Source organism: Scylla paramamosain, chromosome 12, assembly GCF_035594125.1.
Source record: "Scylla paramamosain isolate STU-SP2022 chromosome 12, ASM3559412v1, whole genome shotgun sequence".
Taxonomy (NCBI): domain Eukaryota; kingdom Metazoa; phylum Arthropoda; class Malacostraca; order Decapoda; family Portunidae; genus Scylla; species Scylla paramamosain.
In genome coordinates, this window is record NC_087162.1 from 25767948 (window position 1) to 25787000 (window position 19053).

At 43.3% G+C, this 19053-nt stretch overlaps 1 protein-coding gene across 6 annotated transcripts in view; it reads right to left on the bottom strand.

Annotated features, from left to right (window-relative positions):
- LOC135105949 (uncharacterized) overlaps window positions 1-19053 on the bottom strand; it is a 56062-nt gene that overhangs the window by 3961 nt on the left and 33048 nt on the right. For 4 of the 6 annotated variants that reach the window (XM_064014685.1, XM_064014683.1, XM_064014681.1 and 1 more), the window contains 3 exons: window positions 1055-1471; window positions 690-850; window positions 1-113 (listed from right to left, as the gene is read on the bottom strand). The exon at window positions 1-113 is cut by the window's left edge and continues 57 nt beyond it. In XM_064014685.1, the coding sequence (XP_063870755.1) occupies window positions 95-113; window positions 690-850; window positions 1055-1417 (543 nt within the window). In that variant the 5' untranslated portion in view covers window positions 1418-1471 and the 3' untranslated portion in view covers window positions 1-94. Of the gene's footprint in view, window positions 114-689; window positions 851-1054; window positions 1472-2877; window positions 3067-14416; window positions 14489-19053 lie in introns of those variants that run through there. The other 2 variants (XM_064014680.1, XM_064014679.1) reach the window with 2 other exon arrangements.

Sequence of the window (19053 nt, forward strand, 5' to 3'; positions counted from 1 at the left end):
GCGGCGACCACGGTGGAGCCAAGCGTCACCGCCACCAGGCCCACCAGCAGCAGCGCGTCAACCTGGGCGTTGTGCGATGAGGCCAAGTGGTCCACTATCGACACGCCGCCGTGCTGTCAGGGGGACAGTATTGTCTCTTTTTAACCAGCACCAAGGACAGCACTTGAAAATTAACTCTATAAAATATAAGAGCGACATAGGAGAGATATGGACGGACAGGTAGGTAGATAGATGGATGGATAGACAGATATAGATGCATACAAACATGCGTAGTATGTACATAAATACATACGTGCAGAAAGATAAAACAAATATAAAAATACTGTAAGTTGATTAAAGACTGACGAGAAATCAAATAAAACTGAACTTTACTTTTCATATCGATTCAACGTATAAAAGAAGTATAAAAAAAAGTAACCATCCTAGCTGAGGCACAATTCCCATTGCCGACTGAATAACCCCCGCTGGCGCCACCCACTACAGGCACTATAGGCACGTCACTCACACTCGTTTGACAAAAGCCTTACTGTGACGCCACAAAATCCCATGTAAAAAAAAAAAAAAAAAAAGACGCCCCTTCATAAAAAAGTGAAGAAAAAAAAAAAGAAATAACGGAACAACACAAGAGAAAACGTATCTTATTTTTTACCCCCAAAAAAACACCATGAAAAACTAAAAATTCTACTCACCTCGCCAACGACAAACAGTTCGGCGGGCAGCGAAGGCGGCAACGACGAAGGCAACGACACCTAGGAGGAGCAGGAGGCCGCCGAGCACGAGAGAAAGTCGAAACACTGACGAGGAGCAGCCGCTCTCCCCCCTGCTTCACCAGGAACACCTGCTCCATCCCCTGGTGAGGATGCACAACCAGGGTCAGGGGTGAAGTCACTCGTGAAATTCTAAGATAATATGGTTTAAGCAAAAGCGTCAAGACATCCATAACAATGAAAATGGTCCTAACTGCTGCGAGTTGCTCAGTGATATTTGTGCATTTATCATGATGCCTTGCCTCCCCACACACCACCACTCCACACAGCACGGATTACCAACCCACCATAGGAGCATCCTCGTACAACGCTGGGTTGCTGATGTCCTGCTTTTCATAGAAATGATGGAGGTAGTTCTTGACGCCGAAAAAGGGACAGAGTGGTGTCGGCGACTCTGCAGCTTTTTTTGCATCCTGTTCCCTCCTCGTATCCATCTTTGTGCTGGTCCACCTCCTCCTCGGTGCTCTTTTCACACGTTTCCGGAACAAGGGAGAGCCGAGGCCGGCCGTCAGGGTGGTGACGCCCTGCCTTTCGCCCGCCGCCGGCCCACCGCCGTTGCCCCGCCGCCTCCAGAGTCCTGGAGGCGGTTGTCCCCGCCCCTGTTTCACCAGCGGGTCAGTCTCCGCCGCCTCCGTCTCGCTGTCTTCCATGGCGGCAGCGGGCACAGGGCTTGCGTCACCCGCGCCGACCAGCTGCCAGCCAGCCTATGTGAAGGAAGAGCGAATCTGTTATAGTAAGCTTCAAGAAAAAAAGAACTTGTTACCTTAAATATGTAGAAGTGGTAGTTTATATTCTCTCTCTCTCTCTCTCTCTCTCTCATCTCTCTCTCATCTCTCTCTCTCTCTCTCTCTCTCTCTCTCTCTCTCTCTCCTCTCTCTCTCTCTCTCTCTCTCTCTCTCTCTCTCTCTCTCTCTCAATTTAAGGTGCCTGATTGGACCTTCCCATTGCAGACCGAACTGGTCATAATGGAAGTTCTGCAATACGACGAGTTTCGGGACGAATCCACTGATGCTACACACTTCACTCCCTGGTGCAGCGATGCAGCACACCAACAGACTAAAAACGTCCGCTGGGATTATTGGTAAATTTGAGTCTAGTCTTTTGTGGGGCATAGATTGATATCTATTATATTTACTTTTAAATTCTGGCTTCAGATGAATTTCTTAAATGTTTCAGACCAAATCATATAAGTCAAAATCAGGAAAGAGCTGGAATTTTATCAAATTAAAGCAGATATAAAATACGTTAAATATCAAATGAATAACAAGGTTAAAAAAAAGCCTATTCGAATAATCCTAAAGAGAAATGTCTTTATTGCCGACTTTATATTAGAGGTTCATATCTTATTAATCCGCTACGTCGGGAAGTATTCGAGCAAAGCCACCCTAATAGAGATCACACCGCTGCTTCAGGCATGATAAACACAAATCACGAAACTTGCACCAGCATAGTAAGGCGCTTTCCGGGCCTATGCTGACCAGCTTACAGTACTGGCCTGCGTGGCTAACAGACTTACTACATGTGATCGGGCCACACTCGTCAGAACAGCGAATGACCGGGTCACTACCACACAAAAAATAGTGTACAGACAACTCTGATATGAACGTCCTCTCCAGTAAAGACCCCCAGAGCCAAACTTACGTAACACAAAGAGGAGTAACACGAGCACACCGCCAACACGACAGTGAAATACAACGCCACCGTGGCGAAAAATTTCCAACAAAGAGAAGCAAGCCATCCCCTTCACTCAGTCCAAATATTATCAAGGTTTGAGGAAGACGTATATACATTATTAAAGTATACATCAGATTGACGTTGTCTTTAAAGGAGGGCAGCCAAGAAAAAGGCTCAACATAACGCTTCCTCTCCTCCCAGAAACAATACATACAAAGATAGGGACGTGTTCAAGGTGCCCTCGCTCCGACCTCAATTTTCAGTCTTATCTTACAAAGACAAACAAAAAGGTGACAACCAAAATCAAATTAATTTAACCAGCAAGCCCGTTGTTTACTTAACGGGATCAAGGTAAACAACCCGTGGCGTAACACTCAGGGAAGCACACACGCAACAAACCTGGTGGGTGCAAAGGCTACACCACAGTACACAGTACAGAGAATAGCGTCTGAACACCAGTGATTCGACGGCAGCACCAGGAGGATACCAGAGTGGTGGGGGAAAATATGATTGTCCCTGGTCTCGCCGGAAACATGTACATGATAATGACTGACGTCTGTCGCCGGTAATATCTCGAACAGTATCGAAGACGCAGCTCTCCCCCAGTCATCGACTGCAACCAGGTCCTCAGCTGGACGTCTGAGGCTCAGATTTTCCTTTTAACGTTATTTAGCTCTTTCTGTAGAAATCTCAGACTGATACCAACAACATATAACCATTTACTTCTTATGATTTAAATGATGGAAGTGTGTGTGTGTGTGTGTGTGTGTGTGTGTGTGTGTGTGTGTGTGTGTGTGTGTGTGTGTGTGTGTGTGTGTGTGTGTGTGAGAGAGAGAGAGAGAGAGAGAGAGAGAGAGAGAGAGAGAGAGAGAGAGAGAGAGAGAGAGAGAGAGAGAGAGAGAGAGAGAGAGAGAGAGAGAGAGAGAGAGAGAGAGAGGTGGGTGAGAAGCACAAGAGGTATAATAACTTCACAGTAGAAAAGGATGGAGACGGACGAACGGGGTAGCGGAGAGAAAAATATATATATGAAGGTTAGCAAACAAACAAATAGAAAAGAAATGGAAGAAACTCGAACAATCCTAGGCGGGCGCAAAGCAGGATTTAATAATAAGGGTGTGATCACCCCTACCCTCGGCCCTCGTCACCGGATTACCCGTGACTCCCATCAAATACATCCCAAAAGCCGGTTTCCAATTGACTTACTAAAGAGATTCCATTCGCTTTGTTCATGACCGGCCGTGTTTTGACAAATACCTTTCGATCCGGTGCTGACACACACACACACACACACACACACACACACACACACTATAAACAACTAATGGCGCTGCAGTTTGCCGGGTTCTTTTTCTCTCGTTTCTGCCTGAACACACTCTACCCTTATCTCTACTGAAATTAAGCCTCTACTTCTCTCTCTCCCTCTTTTTCGTTTTCTCTCCTTTTCTCAATGATCACTTTCATTTGGAACGTGGTAAAACGTTGAGCAAAGTATTTTTAACGTGCTGCCATGGCAACCACGGCCCTCACGGTCGAACCAGGGACAAAGAAAGTCAAGGATGGGACAGATCTTAATTTTCTGCTCCTCTCGCTCTCTAAAAACAAGTGAAGCTGCGGCAAGGAACATTGGATTAAACGTGGAATATTTCAAAACACTCATTGTGTGAAGGGACGTCTGATTAACAGTAAATATTGAAAAATGGTAGAGATCATCTTAGCGGTAATGCTTCCTGGTTAAAATTCTAGGATACGAAGCTCAATAACTACCGGAGTTTTCTGGAAGTCACCGTAATTTCTGACAACTGATGCGTGGGTTTGTATCAGGAAGCCATTGCCAATCCTCCCCCTCAACTATCTGCATTTAATGACAGACTGGAGAGCTGCATGTGTTCCTGGATGATGAAGAGGCGCTTCTCTTTAGGTGCATTCGATGACAGGTGTCATTCTGGGGACCCTGTGTGACTTCAGCTCTTCCGGGTGACACACAAGTGGCAAGTCCATTTTATTCATCTATTTATTAATCTATTTCTTGCAATGTCGATACAATAAACTGAGGTATATAAGTTTTGCGGAATGCTCGGATTGGCGCCTCGCTGCTAATCGGCTGAGTGTATGTAAACTATAAACTGAGGCGAAGATGCTTTCTAGAGCCGGTGTGCCATTCAGGTTTGGACGATTGTGCTGAATACATTGACTGTTCCTCTTCAAAATCTCTTCTATTTTAGTTAAGGACACACACACAAGCACACACGCACTCTCACGCACGCACGCACTCGCAAACACACACACACACACACACACACACACACACACACACACACACACACACACACACACACACACACACACACACACACACACACACACACACACACACACACCACGAAGCTCATCGATTTTATGAATCCAAACTGGGCCTCGCCATAGTCAAATAACTTACGTAGGCGCCGGCGGGCCGTGGCGCCGTCACGGTGAGTGGTCGTGTCAGTTCACTTGGACGAGACTGCTATTTATTGGTGATTCTTTTCACAACACAATATTTAAATGACCGTGAAGTCACACTAGAAACACAACCCAGCAGACAAACATCGGTGTCATTGGGTAGGTGGTGGCGTCAAAAATCCTAGCACGGGGAGGAGCGGCTGCAGCAAAGGACAGTGGTGTTTTACAGCAGTCAGCAAGACCTAACAAAATAACGAGAACTAAAATTTAGCCCAGTGCCTTGTTGCAATTTCCAAGTCCTGCAGCAGCTGTTCGTGAAGGCTCCACACTCACATTCTCGTACATAGCCTGGCGTCGTGTCGCCCAGCTGGGTCCCACTTCCTGAGAAATACATGTAAAGGCCATGGCACTGGGGACTTCCGCTCTCATACAAGGAACGCAGAGGGAGTCTCTTTAGTAAGCAATTCATTTCCATATATACCATCAACACTGTCCAAGAGTGCCTTTCACCCCACAAATACCAGGAACTGCGGCCCCACGCACATTTACAGGAGCCAGTGTTGGGAGGTAACAGGCCAGAGAAATAGGAAACGCCCTGCTCTCAGCTAATTGGCCGGCACAGTTTGTACTGACTAAAGACGGTGGCAGGTTTAGACGCGTTTCTTAAGAATCTCTCTCTCTCTCTCTCTCTCTCTCTCTCTCTCTCTCTCTCTCTCTCTCTCTCTCTCTCTCTCTCTCTCTCTCTCTCAGACACACACTTCTCATTCTTTCCTTGCCTCTTTTTAGTTTTGACAAGACCAGAGACATTGCTCTCTTTCGATGGATTTTGAAAATCGAGCAACAATAAATAATAATCTGATTATCTCGTTTTCTTTTCAATGACGGACTTTTCTACCATTATTCCCATGCTCACCTTCTGAACGTGCTAACAACATGCCTGCCCTCCCGTAGCCTCGTCCCCACAAGACTTCCGACTTACTTTTACTATTATTTCATCCACCTTACTGAGTATCTTCATCGTTTCATTTCTTTCAGTAGTAAACTCTGGAACACTGCTTGCTTCAGATTTTTTCCCTTCCCCTACGACCTGGACTGCTTCAAAAGAGGAGTATCATGACATCCTGGATTACAGTAAAGTGGACAACCAGTTCTGAACTCTTTCCACAGAACTTTTTTGGCAGCGCAATTAAGTGTTTCTCTCTCTCTCTCTCTCTCTCTCTCTCTCTCTCTCTCTCTCTCTCTCTCTCTCTCTCTCTCTCTCTCTCTCTCTCTCTGGCAGTCTCGTCTACAAGCACGCACGCACGCACGCACGCACAAAAAAATCTTTAACCTCGAACATAACTGAAAACATTCTTTCCAGCTATTCTTTTCTCGTGTTTTACTTTTGTTACACTTTGTCGTGTGTGTGTGTGTGTGTGTGTGTGTGTGTGTGTGTGTGTGTGTGTGTGTGTGTGTGTGTGTGTGTGTGTGTGTGTGTGTGTGTGTGTGTGTGTGTGTGTGTGTGTGGTGGTGTTTACACGCGCGAGCGACTACGGTGTAAACACGTTTGAAATATTGCTTGAAGCTGAGAGGCCTTATTTTAAGCGCTTGATACTTAATGTTTATGTTCAATCACAGATTTCATTCATGCAACATCCACACACTCATTGCCCCGTTACCCGTCAACGCACACATCCACTCAGACAGACGCACACTATTATAAAACCACGCACCAGAGAACGGGCGCCCTGCCGTGAACTGTACGTAGCATGATGGATGGAAAGAGAAAGGCAGGAACTGTGAAGACCTCCCTACGTAACTACAGAGCACTAACAAACATGGTACCAGTGTGACCAAGCAAGACAGACGGACAGAAATCATGTATATACTATCCTCTCTCTCTCTCTCTCTCTCTCTCTCTCTCTCTCTCTCTCTCTCTCTCTCTCTCTCTCTCTCTCTCTCTCTCTCTCTCAAGCGACACAAAGACAGACGGCTGGAAATATAGGGATTCTCCAGAATAAGTCACAGGGACTCATTTTTCTTGCGTTTATATTGTTGGCCCCCTTAAAAGTTCCGCCATAAATTTTGATAAGACTGGATGATGTGCTTATGAGTTCCATGTAGAGAGAAGGGAAGAAGGGTGAGTGGAAAGAAGGGGAAAATGGAAAGAACGAACGGAAGCAATTGCTGGGGAAAAGATGTGGGGGGAAAGGAAAAGCGAAGAGGCTAGAAGAGGAACTTACGGGAGAAAAAGGAAGAATAGAATGATCAGAAAGACACAAAAAGGATAAAAAAAAAAAAAAAGCCGGGAGGAGTTGCTGCAAAGAAAGCGTGCGAGGAGAGGATGAGGGAAGAGGAAGTAAAGACGGGAGAAGGAAGAATGGAAATAAGGAGAAGGAAGAATGGAAAGAAGAGAAATATATAAAGAAAAAAAAACGGGAGCTGGCTGGAAAGAAAGGTGAAAGAAGGTAGGTCGAGGGAAGAGGAAGGGAGCAGAGAGAGAAGTAGGAATGGAACGAAGATGGGGATTTAATTTAATGTTAAAAGGAAAGACGAGAGAAAGAAGATCAACAGGAAGAAGCTGGAGGAAGAACTAATGGGGGAAGGAGGGGGAATGAACAGAAGATTGGAAAGATAGAAGGAAAGAAACGGGAGGTGGTGAAAAGAAATGCGGGGGAAGGAAGGACGAGATAAGAGGCTGTAAGATGAGCTAAAGGGCGTTGGAGGAAGAGTGTAAAGGAGATGGGAAAGATAGAAAGAGACAAAAGATGGCTGGAAAGAAAGATGAGAGAGAGAAGGACGAAAGACGAGAAAATAAGACGAAGTTACTTGTATAGAGAGAAGAAAGGGAAGTGGAAAGATGGCAAAGTTGGAAAGAGTGGAAGAAACGGGTGATGGTAGAAAGAATGAGGGAGAGAAGGAATAGGGAGGGGATTGAAAGAGGCGGCCAAAGAGAGAGAGAGAGGAGAGAGGGCTAAGTGGTGCGTGCCTGCCGAGACGGAATGTTAGATAGTTGAGGTTAAGGCGAAATGAGTGTGTGGGAGGAAAGGGTTCCCTCCCACACACTCCCAATCATCCTAATGTCTTCTTGAAGGACGCCACGCCGCCAGGAGTCACTGGATGTACATATATAGGTGTGTATATATGTAAGCGTATATCATAAAAAAGAAATGTCCACTATGCAAAATCGTTATGTGATGGGTCTGTCTCTGGCTTATGTATAGTTACGAGGAGCTCTCTCTCTCTCTCTCTCTCTCTCTCTCTCTCTCTCTCTCTCTCTCTCTCTCTCTCTCTCTCTCTCTCTCTCTCTCTCTCTCTGAATTCATTAGAACTGACATACTCATCATTATCATATCATCATCATCATCATCACCATGGCCAAGAAATTAAAAGTGAAGCAGAATTTTTCACTTTTTCACAGTGAACTCATTACCGGAGCACCAAGATAAGTATTTGAATATTGGCAGGCAATAACGTGATTTAAGGGATTATTAAAGAGCATCAACTTCCTAATGCTGGTGGGAAAATGGCCAAAGTTATCATTTCTTCCCTATTTGCATAGCTATTATCTGCACAATTTTTCTTACAAATTAAGAAAGCCGCGCCGCTATCACAGAGTTCACGGTCGCGAGTCATTTCTGTACCTTTAGTCCCTATCATATTAGTCTGAGCGTGTTAGCCAGACTACTTTTAAAAGAAGAATAAATATGCTAATGGAGCGGAGCCGGTGGGAGTATAGGATTACGAAAATGAGAAGGCTTAATGCTGGAAACGTGTAAATATATTATAATTCTATTATTGCTTTGGTTGGCCTTTGTAAACATTCAGGCCACTGTATTAAAATGGGTTACATGGAGAGAGAGAGAGAGAGAGAGAGAGAGAGAGAGAGAGAGAGAGAGAGAGAGAGAGAGAGAGAGAGAGAGAGAGAGAGAGAGAGAGAGAGAGAGAGAGAGAGAGAATATGGAAAAGGTTTACTCTACATAACAATGTTGCTAAAAAGTTAAAGAAACTGTAACTATGTTTTGCATGTTACATAATAACTTAATAAACTGGTAGAAAATGAATATGTGTCTAAAAAGATGATTATGGGAAAAAGTGACAAATCTACAAAATCTAACAAACTGTAACAGTGTCTCAGGCTACAAAACGACTTGTGGAAAAACTGTAGTACAAAAATAAGTATATGAAAAGATGATTGTAAAAAAAAAACCGTGGAAGTTGTGATGATAATTGATAGGCTACAGTAACTATACCTGTATCTTCTAAACTACAGAATTACTTATGAAACTGTAGAAGAAAAAAGTCAAAAATAGCTGACGATTACACTGGAAAAAAATGGCCAGCCGTAGGAGAGTCAAGACAGTTAGATGGAAGAATTATGCAAATGAGACGGAGGAGGGATTGTTATCATGACCGGCGGTGGCAGGCTAGAGAGTTATCGGTCAGCCTCACGGGAACTCAAAGACACAGGACACACTTCAGTTTCCTATCTATGTTTGGTATCCAATACACGTTCTATTGATTTGTACGGACTCCGTTAATCATCTCCCGCTATTTTCCATAGGCTTACAAGACGCCGTGGGTATCCAATAAGAGAAGGAAGTCTTAGAAATTTTATGTCACAAGGAATAGTAGTAGTAGTAGTAGTAGTAGTAGTAGTAGTAGTAGTAGTAGTAGTAGTAGTAGTAGTAGTAGTAGTAGCAGCAGCAGCAGTAGCAGTAGTAGTAGCAGCAGCAGCAGCAGCAGCAGCAGCAGCAGCAGCAGCAGTAGTATTAGCAGTAGTAGTACTAATGGTGGTGGTGGTGGTGGTGGTAGCTTAAGTCGTTGAAGCAGTAGTAGCCCAGATGTAATAGTAGTATTAGTTGGTAGTTGTTGTTACAGTAGTAGTGAGAGTTATAACAATATCTGAAGTGACACTGGCCTAGCAGCAGAAGCAGTAGCAGGAGCAGTAGCAGCAGAAGCAGCAGCAGCAGCAACAGCAACAGTAGTAGTAGTAGTAGTAGTAGCAGTAGTAGTAGTAGTAGTAGTAGCAGTAGTAGTAGTAGTAGTAGTAGTAGTAGTAGTAGTAGCAGTAGTAGTAATACAAGCAGCAGCAGAAGCAGCAGTAATAATAATAGCAGTAAAGACAACACCTACAACAATAATAACAGTATCAGCATTAATAACAGTGATAAGGGCTCCTCCTCCAGAGAGTCCCTGCTGTTTACAGGCTGCAGGTATCCTTTCATCAACACGCGATGGACACCTGTACCCTCGGATCACACAGCACACACCTGACCATAAGGAACAGATCCTAGAGAACATCATTGTGTACATTTAACTCGTTATTGGCACGGCGACCTAGTCCTATGGTATTTGAGTTCTATCGGAAAGAAGGGAAAGCTTCATGTACACTACGCGTAGATATGAATTAACAAGCATCCTAATACATTAAAAAAAAAAAGAACAAAGAAGGAACAAGTTTACAGACTAAGTGGAAATTAATAGACTGACCTGATGGAATGGCACCACAGCAACAGCCTCATAAAATGCTAGACAGAAGAAAGAAATAAATAGATAAAAATAAGGGACAGGCTTTCCAGAAACTTACTGGCACTTTACTGATTGGCACACACACACACACACACACACACACACACACACACACACACACACACACCGAAAAAAGACACACAGAAACACCACAACAAGGGCACTGGACAAAAAAACATAAAAGATGGAAAAGATCGAAAAAAGGTGCAGGCGAACCTACAAAGTCAGTCCCGCCGTGACTTCGTTGCTGTGGTTGATTGCTTTTATTTACACCACTGAAGGGAAAGCACTGGCCGCCTCTCTTGCCTTCCTTTCCTATAGGGCTTCGACACTTGAACGCGAAATATCAGGTCACCTCCCTAAATTAAATTGTCTTGCACTAGTCGTTCTTTCTTTTTATGAAGCAACGAAAGGATGCAACACACTTTTTTACATATTTTTCTTACAATATATATATATATATATATATATATATATATATATATATATATATATATATATATATATATATATATATATATATATATATATATATATATTGCAACATTTTTTGTATTATTTACTTATATTTTTTTTCGATTTTTCCTCGCAGTCCTTCGTTAATGGATGAAACTAATTCAATTAAAAGAAAGCAATGTAATTTCCCGTAAAAGCTTTCTTTGTTGCTAAAAAGTCGTTCGTCAGAGGCAGGTCATGTTACACACTGACCAGGGAAAAACACAATGGTTCTTTCTATTCGAAAGTGGCCATTTTCCAAGCAATGGAGTGTTTCCGGCTGATGTCACCGACGCCATGTCTTTCTAGGGAGCGTTTGGGTCATGGCCACCACACACTGCGCCGCAGCGGGCACCACATTACACGCCACTCAAATAAACTGCTGAATAAATCACAAAACAATGTAGCTTATTGAGCCACCCTTCATCTTCATCAATCTATTTATTATTGAGTTCATTCAGTTAAGAGCAGCCATTATAACCACCAGTGACGGCAAAAATTACTGCGTCATTATGGAAGTCAAGTTCGGTTTATTGCTACTACAAACAAACGTCTTGCAATGATTGGTCCTTATAATTCTTTCAATGTCCACCACTGACAATAGAAGGTCAAAGACGAATTGCTGTCAGCTAGCAAAGAAGAAGGACTCGCCTTCCAATCTGACAACACCGAGGATCCTGTTGACAGGCTGGGCACCATGCAGAGCAGGATCACCTGGGAATTTGTTTCACTGCATCCCGCGATGCACTGCAACAAAACCTTTTCCGAGATCGATGAGCTCTGCAAACATCTCCCGTAGAAATTCATGAAGGCGTTCCATGAAAAATGCAAGCGATTGAATCTGGTTAGTTGTTTATTTACCGAACGCGAACCTAAAACGGTTATCTCTTTGTAACCTCGGCAGGAACCTGAAAAGTATGCAATAACACCCGATATGCGAACATTTTCTACCGCACACTGGCCGGCGCAAAAACCCAGGAGGTGCTGTTGACATGCATAGCATTACATGAAAACCAGCTCCAGACTTATGGATGAGCCCTATGTTTCGTCAAAGTCGATCCCACTCACTGATTTTTTTTTTTTTTTCTGGGAAAGCCAGCCTTGAGTGGAGGAGACCTGAGAGATGCTTACAAACCTTGTTACTGGAGTAGTGGATCGATCCTGCGAGATTTTTTATTTATTTATTTATTTTTTTCTCAACAGGAAGAGCGAGCGGAGGCTTGCGTGAAGGTCTAAACAAGGTAGTGGGAGGTTGGCAGAGTGATGTAAATACGCCAGAAAAATATGTCGACTGTCCGCTGCCGCCCCCTGGGGCTAAGGTCGTAATGAATTGTTGTAGTAAACAAATCACGTGCACAAATTATGTTATTCTAATTATGCTCCCCCCAAAAAAAAATGGTTTTAATTGTCATGATGGATTTAATGCCTATTATATGAATGTCATAAATTTTCTATTATGAATGAAATGTTGAGCCACAAGGGATGAACAACAATGCGAGTAACGGCGAGTCGCACAACCTTTAAGATATTATACAAAGTCGTGCAACCACCAACATTTTATAGAATACGTCAAAAGCACTTACAAAATAAGTCACTGCTTTACAGGAGCTAAAAATTTCACCCCAATGCTAGTGACTGCCGCTCATCCACCTACACCCACCAATACATCCATTTATTCATCCACCACCTCACATTCACGCCCACACACACTCAGCGTGTCTGTCTGAGCACAGACAGACACGCACACACGAAATGTACCATCCCTCTTCTTCCCGCCCACACCTCAACGCCAGTCGCCGCCCACCAAGCAATTACAACCCTTCACCAGTGTAATTAACATTAGGTATTACTACCGTCAGTGGCACCATTACCATTATTCACCTGATTACCGTGACGCGTCACCAACACGGGTATATGAGGACAGGAACGGGCTCACGAGGTTCAGTTATTTAGGAGAGTATACAGTCATGATCAGAAATCATAACCATTGCCACTCACTGCCTTTGTGTTTTAACATTTTTTGAGGAATCTTACGTACTTCGGTCTGCTGACAGTCTCCTTACAAAGTCAGAGAATTGATAGATTGTCAAGAGATTAGAAAAAAAGAATAAGATAGAGCAAAATGCTGAACAGTGGAAATGAATGCGAATGTCACTAAAATTTCATCTTTGTAACTACCTTTCAATACATTACCCTGTTTTGGAGTGAGAGCACGTGTTCGTCTCTGTACAGCATGATTCCGAGTGCTGTCACGCGCTGTGTCTGTTTGTGTATGAATAAGGGAAAGACTGTCATTTGAATATTCAGTAATAAATGGAATAGCGCTATATTTCCCTTTGACAAAAACAATGAAAACAAGGACGTGCGTAAAAAAGCGTAAAAAAATTAGTTAGTGTGAAAGCAGAAGAGATGAAAGCGGTATCATGTGCTTAATATTCATATGAAATGATAAAAAAAAAGCTTGCTCACTTCATGAAAAACGAGAAGGATAACAGTGAAAAATGGAATGAGGTTCAGAAAGAGTGAGAGAGAGAGAGAGAGAGAGAGAGAGAGAGAGAGAGAGAGAGAGAGAGAGAGAGAGAGAGAGAGAGAGAGAGAGAAAAGAAAATCCATCATGTGATATCAAGTTTCCACCAATTTCTGTCTTGTTCACATGATGGAAAACGAGCGAGAAGGATAACGGTGAAAAATGGAAAGCTAAAAAAAAAAAAAAAAAAAGAAGAAAATTAAAAACCCTTGTGATCCTATGCTACCAAACTTCCGTTCATTCCTGTCATGTTCACTAGATGGAAAATTTGACCCGCGAGAAAAGAAAATAAATAAACAAAAACAGTAAAAAAAAAAACAAGAACAAAATAAAAAGAAAAATCCATCGTCACTCACTACCGCAATTTCCTCTTTCCTTCCTTTCCCTCACCAGCGTCCTCCTCCTCCTCCTCCTCCTCCTCCTGCTGCTCCTCCTCCATCCCCTTTTTTTACGCTCAACCAAGAACGGGAGGGAAAAAGAAAACGAGGATACTTCACAAGCTTATCATTTACCACCTGAAGCAAGAGCGGCGGGGGAGCCTACTCGGAAGCACCTCGATCTGGCCGTACAGCGAGGCGAGTGGTGGAGATCCTTCCGCAGCCTCGCCTGGAAATCGTGGGGACGGTAGAGATAAAAGCAGGGTCGGTACCAGCGCTGTCTTTCCAAGTTTAAAGATGATAGCACAAACAAACCCCATACAAAACATCTACGTATGCGGAGGCGTGAGAGAGAGAGAGAGAGAGAGAGAGAGAGAGAGAGAGAGAGAGAGAGAGAGAGACAGAGAGACGGTTTATAGACTATTACTACCTCTCTGTATATTATCCTTGCACACGACGCTCTCTCTCTCTCTCTCTCTCTCTCTCTCTCTCTCTCTCTCTCTCTCTCTCTCTCTCTCTCTCTCTCTCTCTAGATTAACTCGCTCCCCGTTCCGGTCAGAGCACCACACAACACACAAACTTTTCCCTTCCCAACGAAACCTCCATGTAACCTTGCCTTACCTTACCTGCCTTGTATGAGAGCAGAGATGAATCTTCTTCCTGGTATTATCACGGGGCTGCATTCTTAAACGTTTCGGCGTCTTGCTGTTTTCAAGAAGCCCTATTGGAAGGTATTGCGGTTTCCAAGGGCGTTTTCATGATTCGAGTGGTATTTCAACAAGGATTTTATATCAGCAAACAGGAAAAGCACTCATGCGAACCAGGCTAATATATATCTATGACCTTTAAAATTGTCTTCTTGAGATTCTGAAGCATTTCAAAATATAGGTCTCGGAAGCGCCAGCTCAGCTCAGCTCAGCTCAGCTCCTTTCCACCAACTCCACCGCCAATACATTCACCCCTGGCCAGGCAAGGGCAGATCGATAGGCCAGCTTGTTACGACCGCCCACGTGTTCTTCCACTAATGAGGAGGAGAAAAAGTTGAACAGAGGAGCCAAGAGGAGCTAACAATCGTCTCTCGTTGTTTTCTTCCTCATGAACGTTGAGTGTATGAATGTTCTGCCTAAAAAAAGAGAAAAAGTAACGATAAACAATCGTGCTACGTAGTTACTCAGCGTACGTAACAAGTCTAATTATCGTCTTCCATCTTTGTTGTTTTTATATATATATTTCTTTTATTTTTGTTCTTTTATGTTTGGTATTGATGCATTCATCGTATTCTTTGATACAAGCACCCTCATTATCGCCTTTCATTGTTGTTCATGTATTTTTGTTATGTTCGTTCTTTTATATTTGGTACAGAAGTCTTCATTCTGTTTTTCTTCCTTCCTTACTGCTCAAACTTTGCACAGGAAGAAAAAATGTCAAAAACAAAACTTCAAGAAAACAGCAGCAAAAGTTTACCGACAACGCAATTCCGACAATAACAACTTAATAACAATGCGAAAACAAACAGAACCGCCGGAGAAACTGAAGGTGTAAAGAACGAAAGACTAAACAAGAGAGACGTAATGGCGAGAGAAACAAGGAAAGGAAAAAGACAAAAGGAAAATAAAGATAAATACGTAACAAACACTACAACTCTCTCTCTCTCTCTCTCTCTCTCTCTCTCTCTCTCTCTCTCTCTCTCTCTCTCTCTCTCTCTCTCTAGTAAGACGTAATATCCATAATAACATTAAGACTCGAGCTGAAGTTTCTCTTAGGGACTGCGGCGTTACATATGCATGTGTAGCTAACGCCTTGAATGAGTAAACGTACTGAAGTGGTGCCGGAAAGCAAGGCGAGGCAAGACAAAGTGGATGAAGACAGCATGCGGGCGTGGGCGTTGCTGGACGGTGCTGTAGGCACAGGAAGAGTGAGGTAAAGATGTTGTAAGAAATCCAGAACCAATACATAAAAAATGGAGAACGCACGAGAATAGCAAAGGGAGAGAACAGCAAAGAGAGCAGAGGAGAGTGGAGGGCGATGGGTAGGACAAGGTAAGGGAATTTCTGAGTGCACGGACAGGTGGGAGGAAAGGCATAAGTGATGAGATGGCGGGGAGGGAAGAACGTGCGTAGAAATTGGAAGTAAAGGAAAGAAAGAAGACCACCAAGGAACATTAAAGAAGTATAAGAAAAATATAAAAAACTTCTCTCAATTTAAGAGAGAAACATAGATACCACCAGGAATGCAACTGGAAAAGAGAGGAAGACAAAGAACGGAGGAATATAAGAAAGATCAGGAAGAATGATGGAAAAAGAAGAAGAAATGGAAATTCCCTCGCATGGGTAGACAAAAGAGTAAGAATCTGAATGAAAGTGGAGGAATGGAAAGAGTGTACAAAGAATGCCTCTCACTTATATTACGAGGACGAGAGAGCGTCGGGTGATATGATGGAGAGAGAGAGAGAGAGAGAGAGAGAGAGAGAGAGAGAGAGAGAGAGAGAGAGAGAGAGAGAGAGAGAGAGAGAGAGGAGACGTCAGGGGGAAAGAAAGCAGGCATTCGGTGGTAGGCGTTAAGGGAGGTCCGGGGTTGGGGGAGAAAGGACAAGAGGTTGCCGGGCGAAGAGGGATCGATTAGGGTACAACGATTAAGATAACGAGGAATTAAAGGAGAGGCGTGAGGGTGAGGAGCCAAAGGGTTTGTGTGTGTGTGTGTGTGTGTGTGTCTCTCTCTCTCTCATCTCTCTCTCTCTCTCTCTCCTCTCTCTCTCTCTCTCTCTCTCTCTCTCTCTCTCTCTCTCTCTCTCTCTCTCTCTCTCTCACTTAATATCACAGACTTTTTTTCCTTCCAGATAATCAAAGTGAGCTTAGAGGTCACACTGAATGTCAAGTTACTTGAGTCTCACGCGACTGGAGGTCCCAAATGCCTCTTCGCCCTGACTTCTCTCAAATGAAAAAAAAAATAATATATATATATATATATATATATATATATATATATATATATATATTATATATATATATATATATATATATATATATATATATATATATATATATATATAATAAAGATGCGAATATGATTGCATCATATTCACAACTCCAGCAAATTGGGAAAAGTTAAGAAAAAAATCTACTTTGGAGTTTGTAAAAGTGAAGAAAAATGAGAACCGTTCCTTAAGGGCAGAGGGATCCGCGCCGTCGTTAAGCAGCAGCCGTCCAGTCTCCTGCCGCCTTTTCCATCCCCTTCACATGCCGAGCGAGGGGACAGAGTGGCGTCGCCCTGCCGCCTCGCTCTCCACCAGGACATATAAACATACCCCGATTCTATACTGAAAGAAAAACTCTGGCGGAGAAAATGTGTGAGAAGCCGAGCTCTGTCCATCGTCGCGGAACACGGAAACAAAAAAATACAAAGAACTGAATGGACGCGTTATGTCCTCTCGGAAAGGTTACTTAAGGAAACACTAATGCGGAGAACCATCGTGAATACACCACCACATGCCTTGATTTCGGTGAATGACGCCTTTTCGCCGCAGTGGTGATGGACTCATGCCAACTCCCTCAAGTTCCTTGTTCCTTCCTCCCTCCCTCTCTCCCTCCCTCCTCCTTCAATAGCCATGATATAAAACTCAAAAGACGTTTGGATAATCGAGCTACCTCATTTACATATACGCGCGCGCGCATGATCTACCACACAAATAGGGCTCACCACACTATCAAAACGATAAAATAAACAAATAAAATAAATAAATACATTTTTCTGTTGATTTAATTATGACATTCTATCATAATTAACATTTGCCGTAGCCACTTCCCACAACCAGAGGCCAGCCAGGCAATCAGTAGTTGGCCCACACGCTTCACAAAGTTTAAAACATCACAGGCATCCCTGAGGGAAAGCTAACCAGGCCAACACAAAGGACTGTTGTCGTTGCCGCTGTCAGTAAAGACTAACCAAGCCAACACGAGAATTGCTTCTACCGTGCAGGCCGAATGCCTGTTAGGATGTTTGCGTTTTCTGTGAATCCAGATCGAAGTTTTCTTGCGTTTTGTTTCATCTAAGCTCAGCAACATCATGTCTGGTAATTTTCCTCACTTGGCGACCTCACCACAAATACAATAAGCCAACACCAATGACTACCTCTTGCACCCTTCTTACTCCACTTCGATACTCCAGTCTTTGATTCATCATTCTTTTCCCATCCCCCTCACCGCCCCACATTCCAACCATGCACCCTCTTTTGATCTCATCCAATTTTCCCTCGTTCCTTTGCCGAACTTCATCTCCCCGTCCCATGAACTTTTATTCCTTCTTCTGTTCTTGACTGTCGCTTAACTGCCAATGTCAATAATCGTAGTCAACTACAACATTTTCAACAGAAGTCTTCTCCATATTGCATTGCAAGTCCACGTCGTAAATTCTCACAAAACACCACAACAATCCTCTCAAACATCCTCGTCTTCGCCTCCGCAGCGCTAGTCTTTTGTACGCAGCCTCATTAATATCTTCAAAACATCATCTCACTCTCTCACACAATGGCTCACTTCTGCCTTTGTGGAGGGCGATATCTGCAATCTGTATTTGAATAAGCCAGTGCCACCTGAGCTCACGCGTCACCATAGGAACATCAAAATCACCACTACTATTATTCTATGATTTATCCGGCATTCAAAATATTTACCCTAAACTTCAATCGCTATATTCCTGTCCCTTTACACTCTTCCATTTGCTGGTATAATCGACCTTTACATTGACTCTCCAACCCTCGCGCATTATGCACATTCTTCCAAAATAACTCATTTTCCTCAAAAATTTTCGATACTTGTTCGTCCACACCCTCCCCCTCCGAACCTCATGCGACTTACCATCAACCCCACTCAGCTTTTTCTTCACCTTAGTCCTCTTATCCCCCTCTCCCTTTCTTTGTTCGTGTCTTCTCACCAAAAGCCATTATATACTCATTAAAAAGAAAAATCTCTCTCTCTCCTCACTGATTATCCGTTTCACTTCTTTCCACCACTTAATTCCCTTCTTTCCTATACCACATATCTGTTCCATTCTAGATACTGCTCTCGCTTCTTCAGAATTAGTTCTTTTTATTTTTTTCCGTTTTATTATATGTAGCAGTCTTCTTTCCTACTGTTTTCTCTTCACCTTCTTTCCCTTCCTAATACTTTTTTTTTTTATACCACATTCTTTTTCCTTCTTTCATCATTATTCACGTCTTCATTCCCCAGTCTCGCCTTCGTAATAAGCAAGAAGAAAGAGGTCAGAG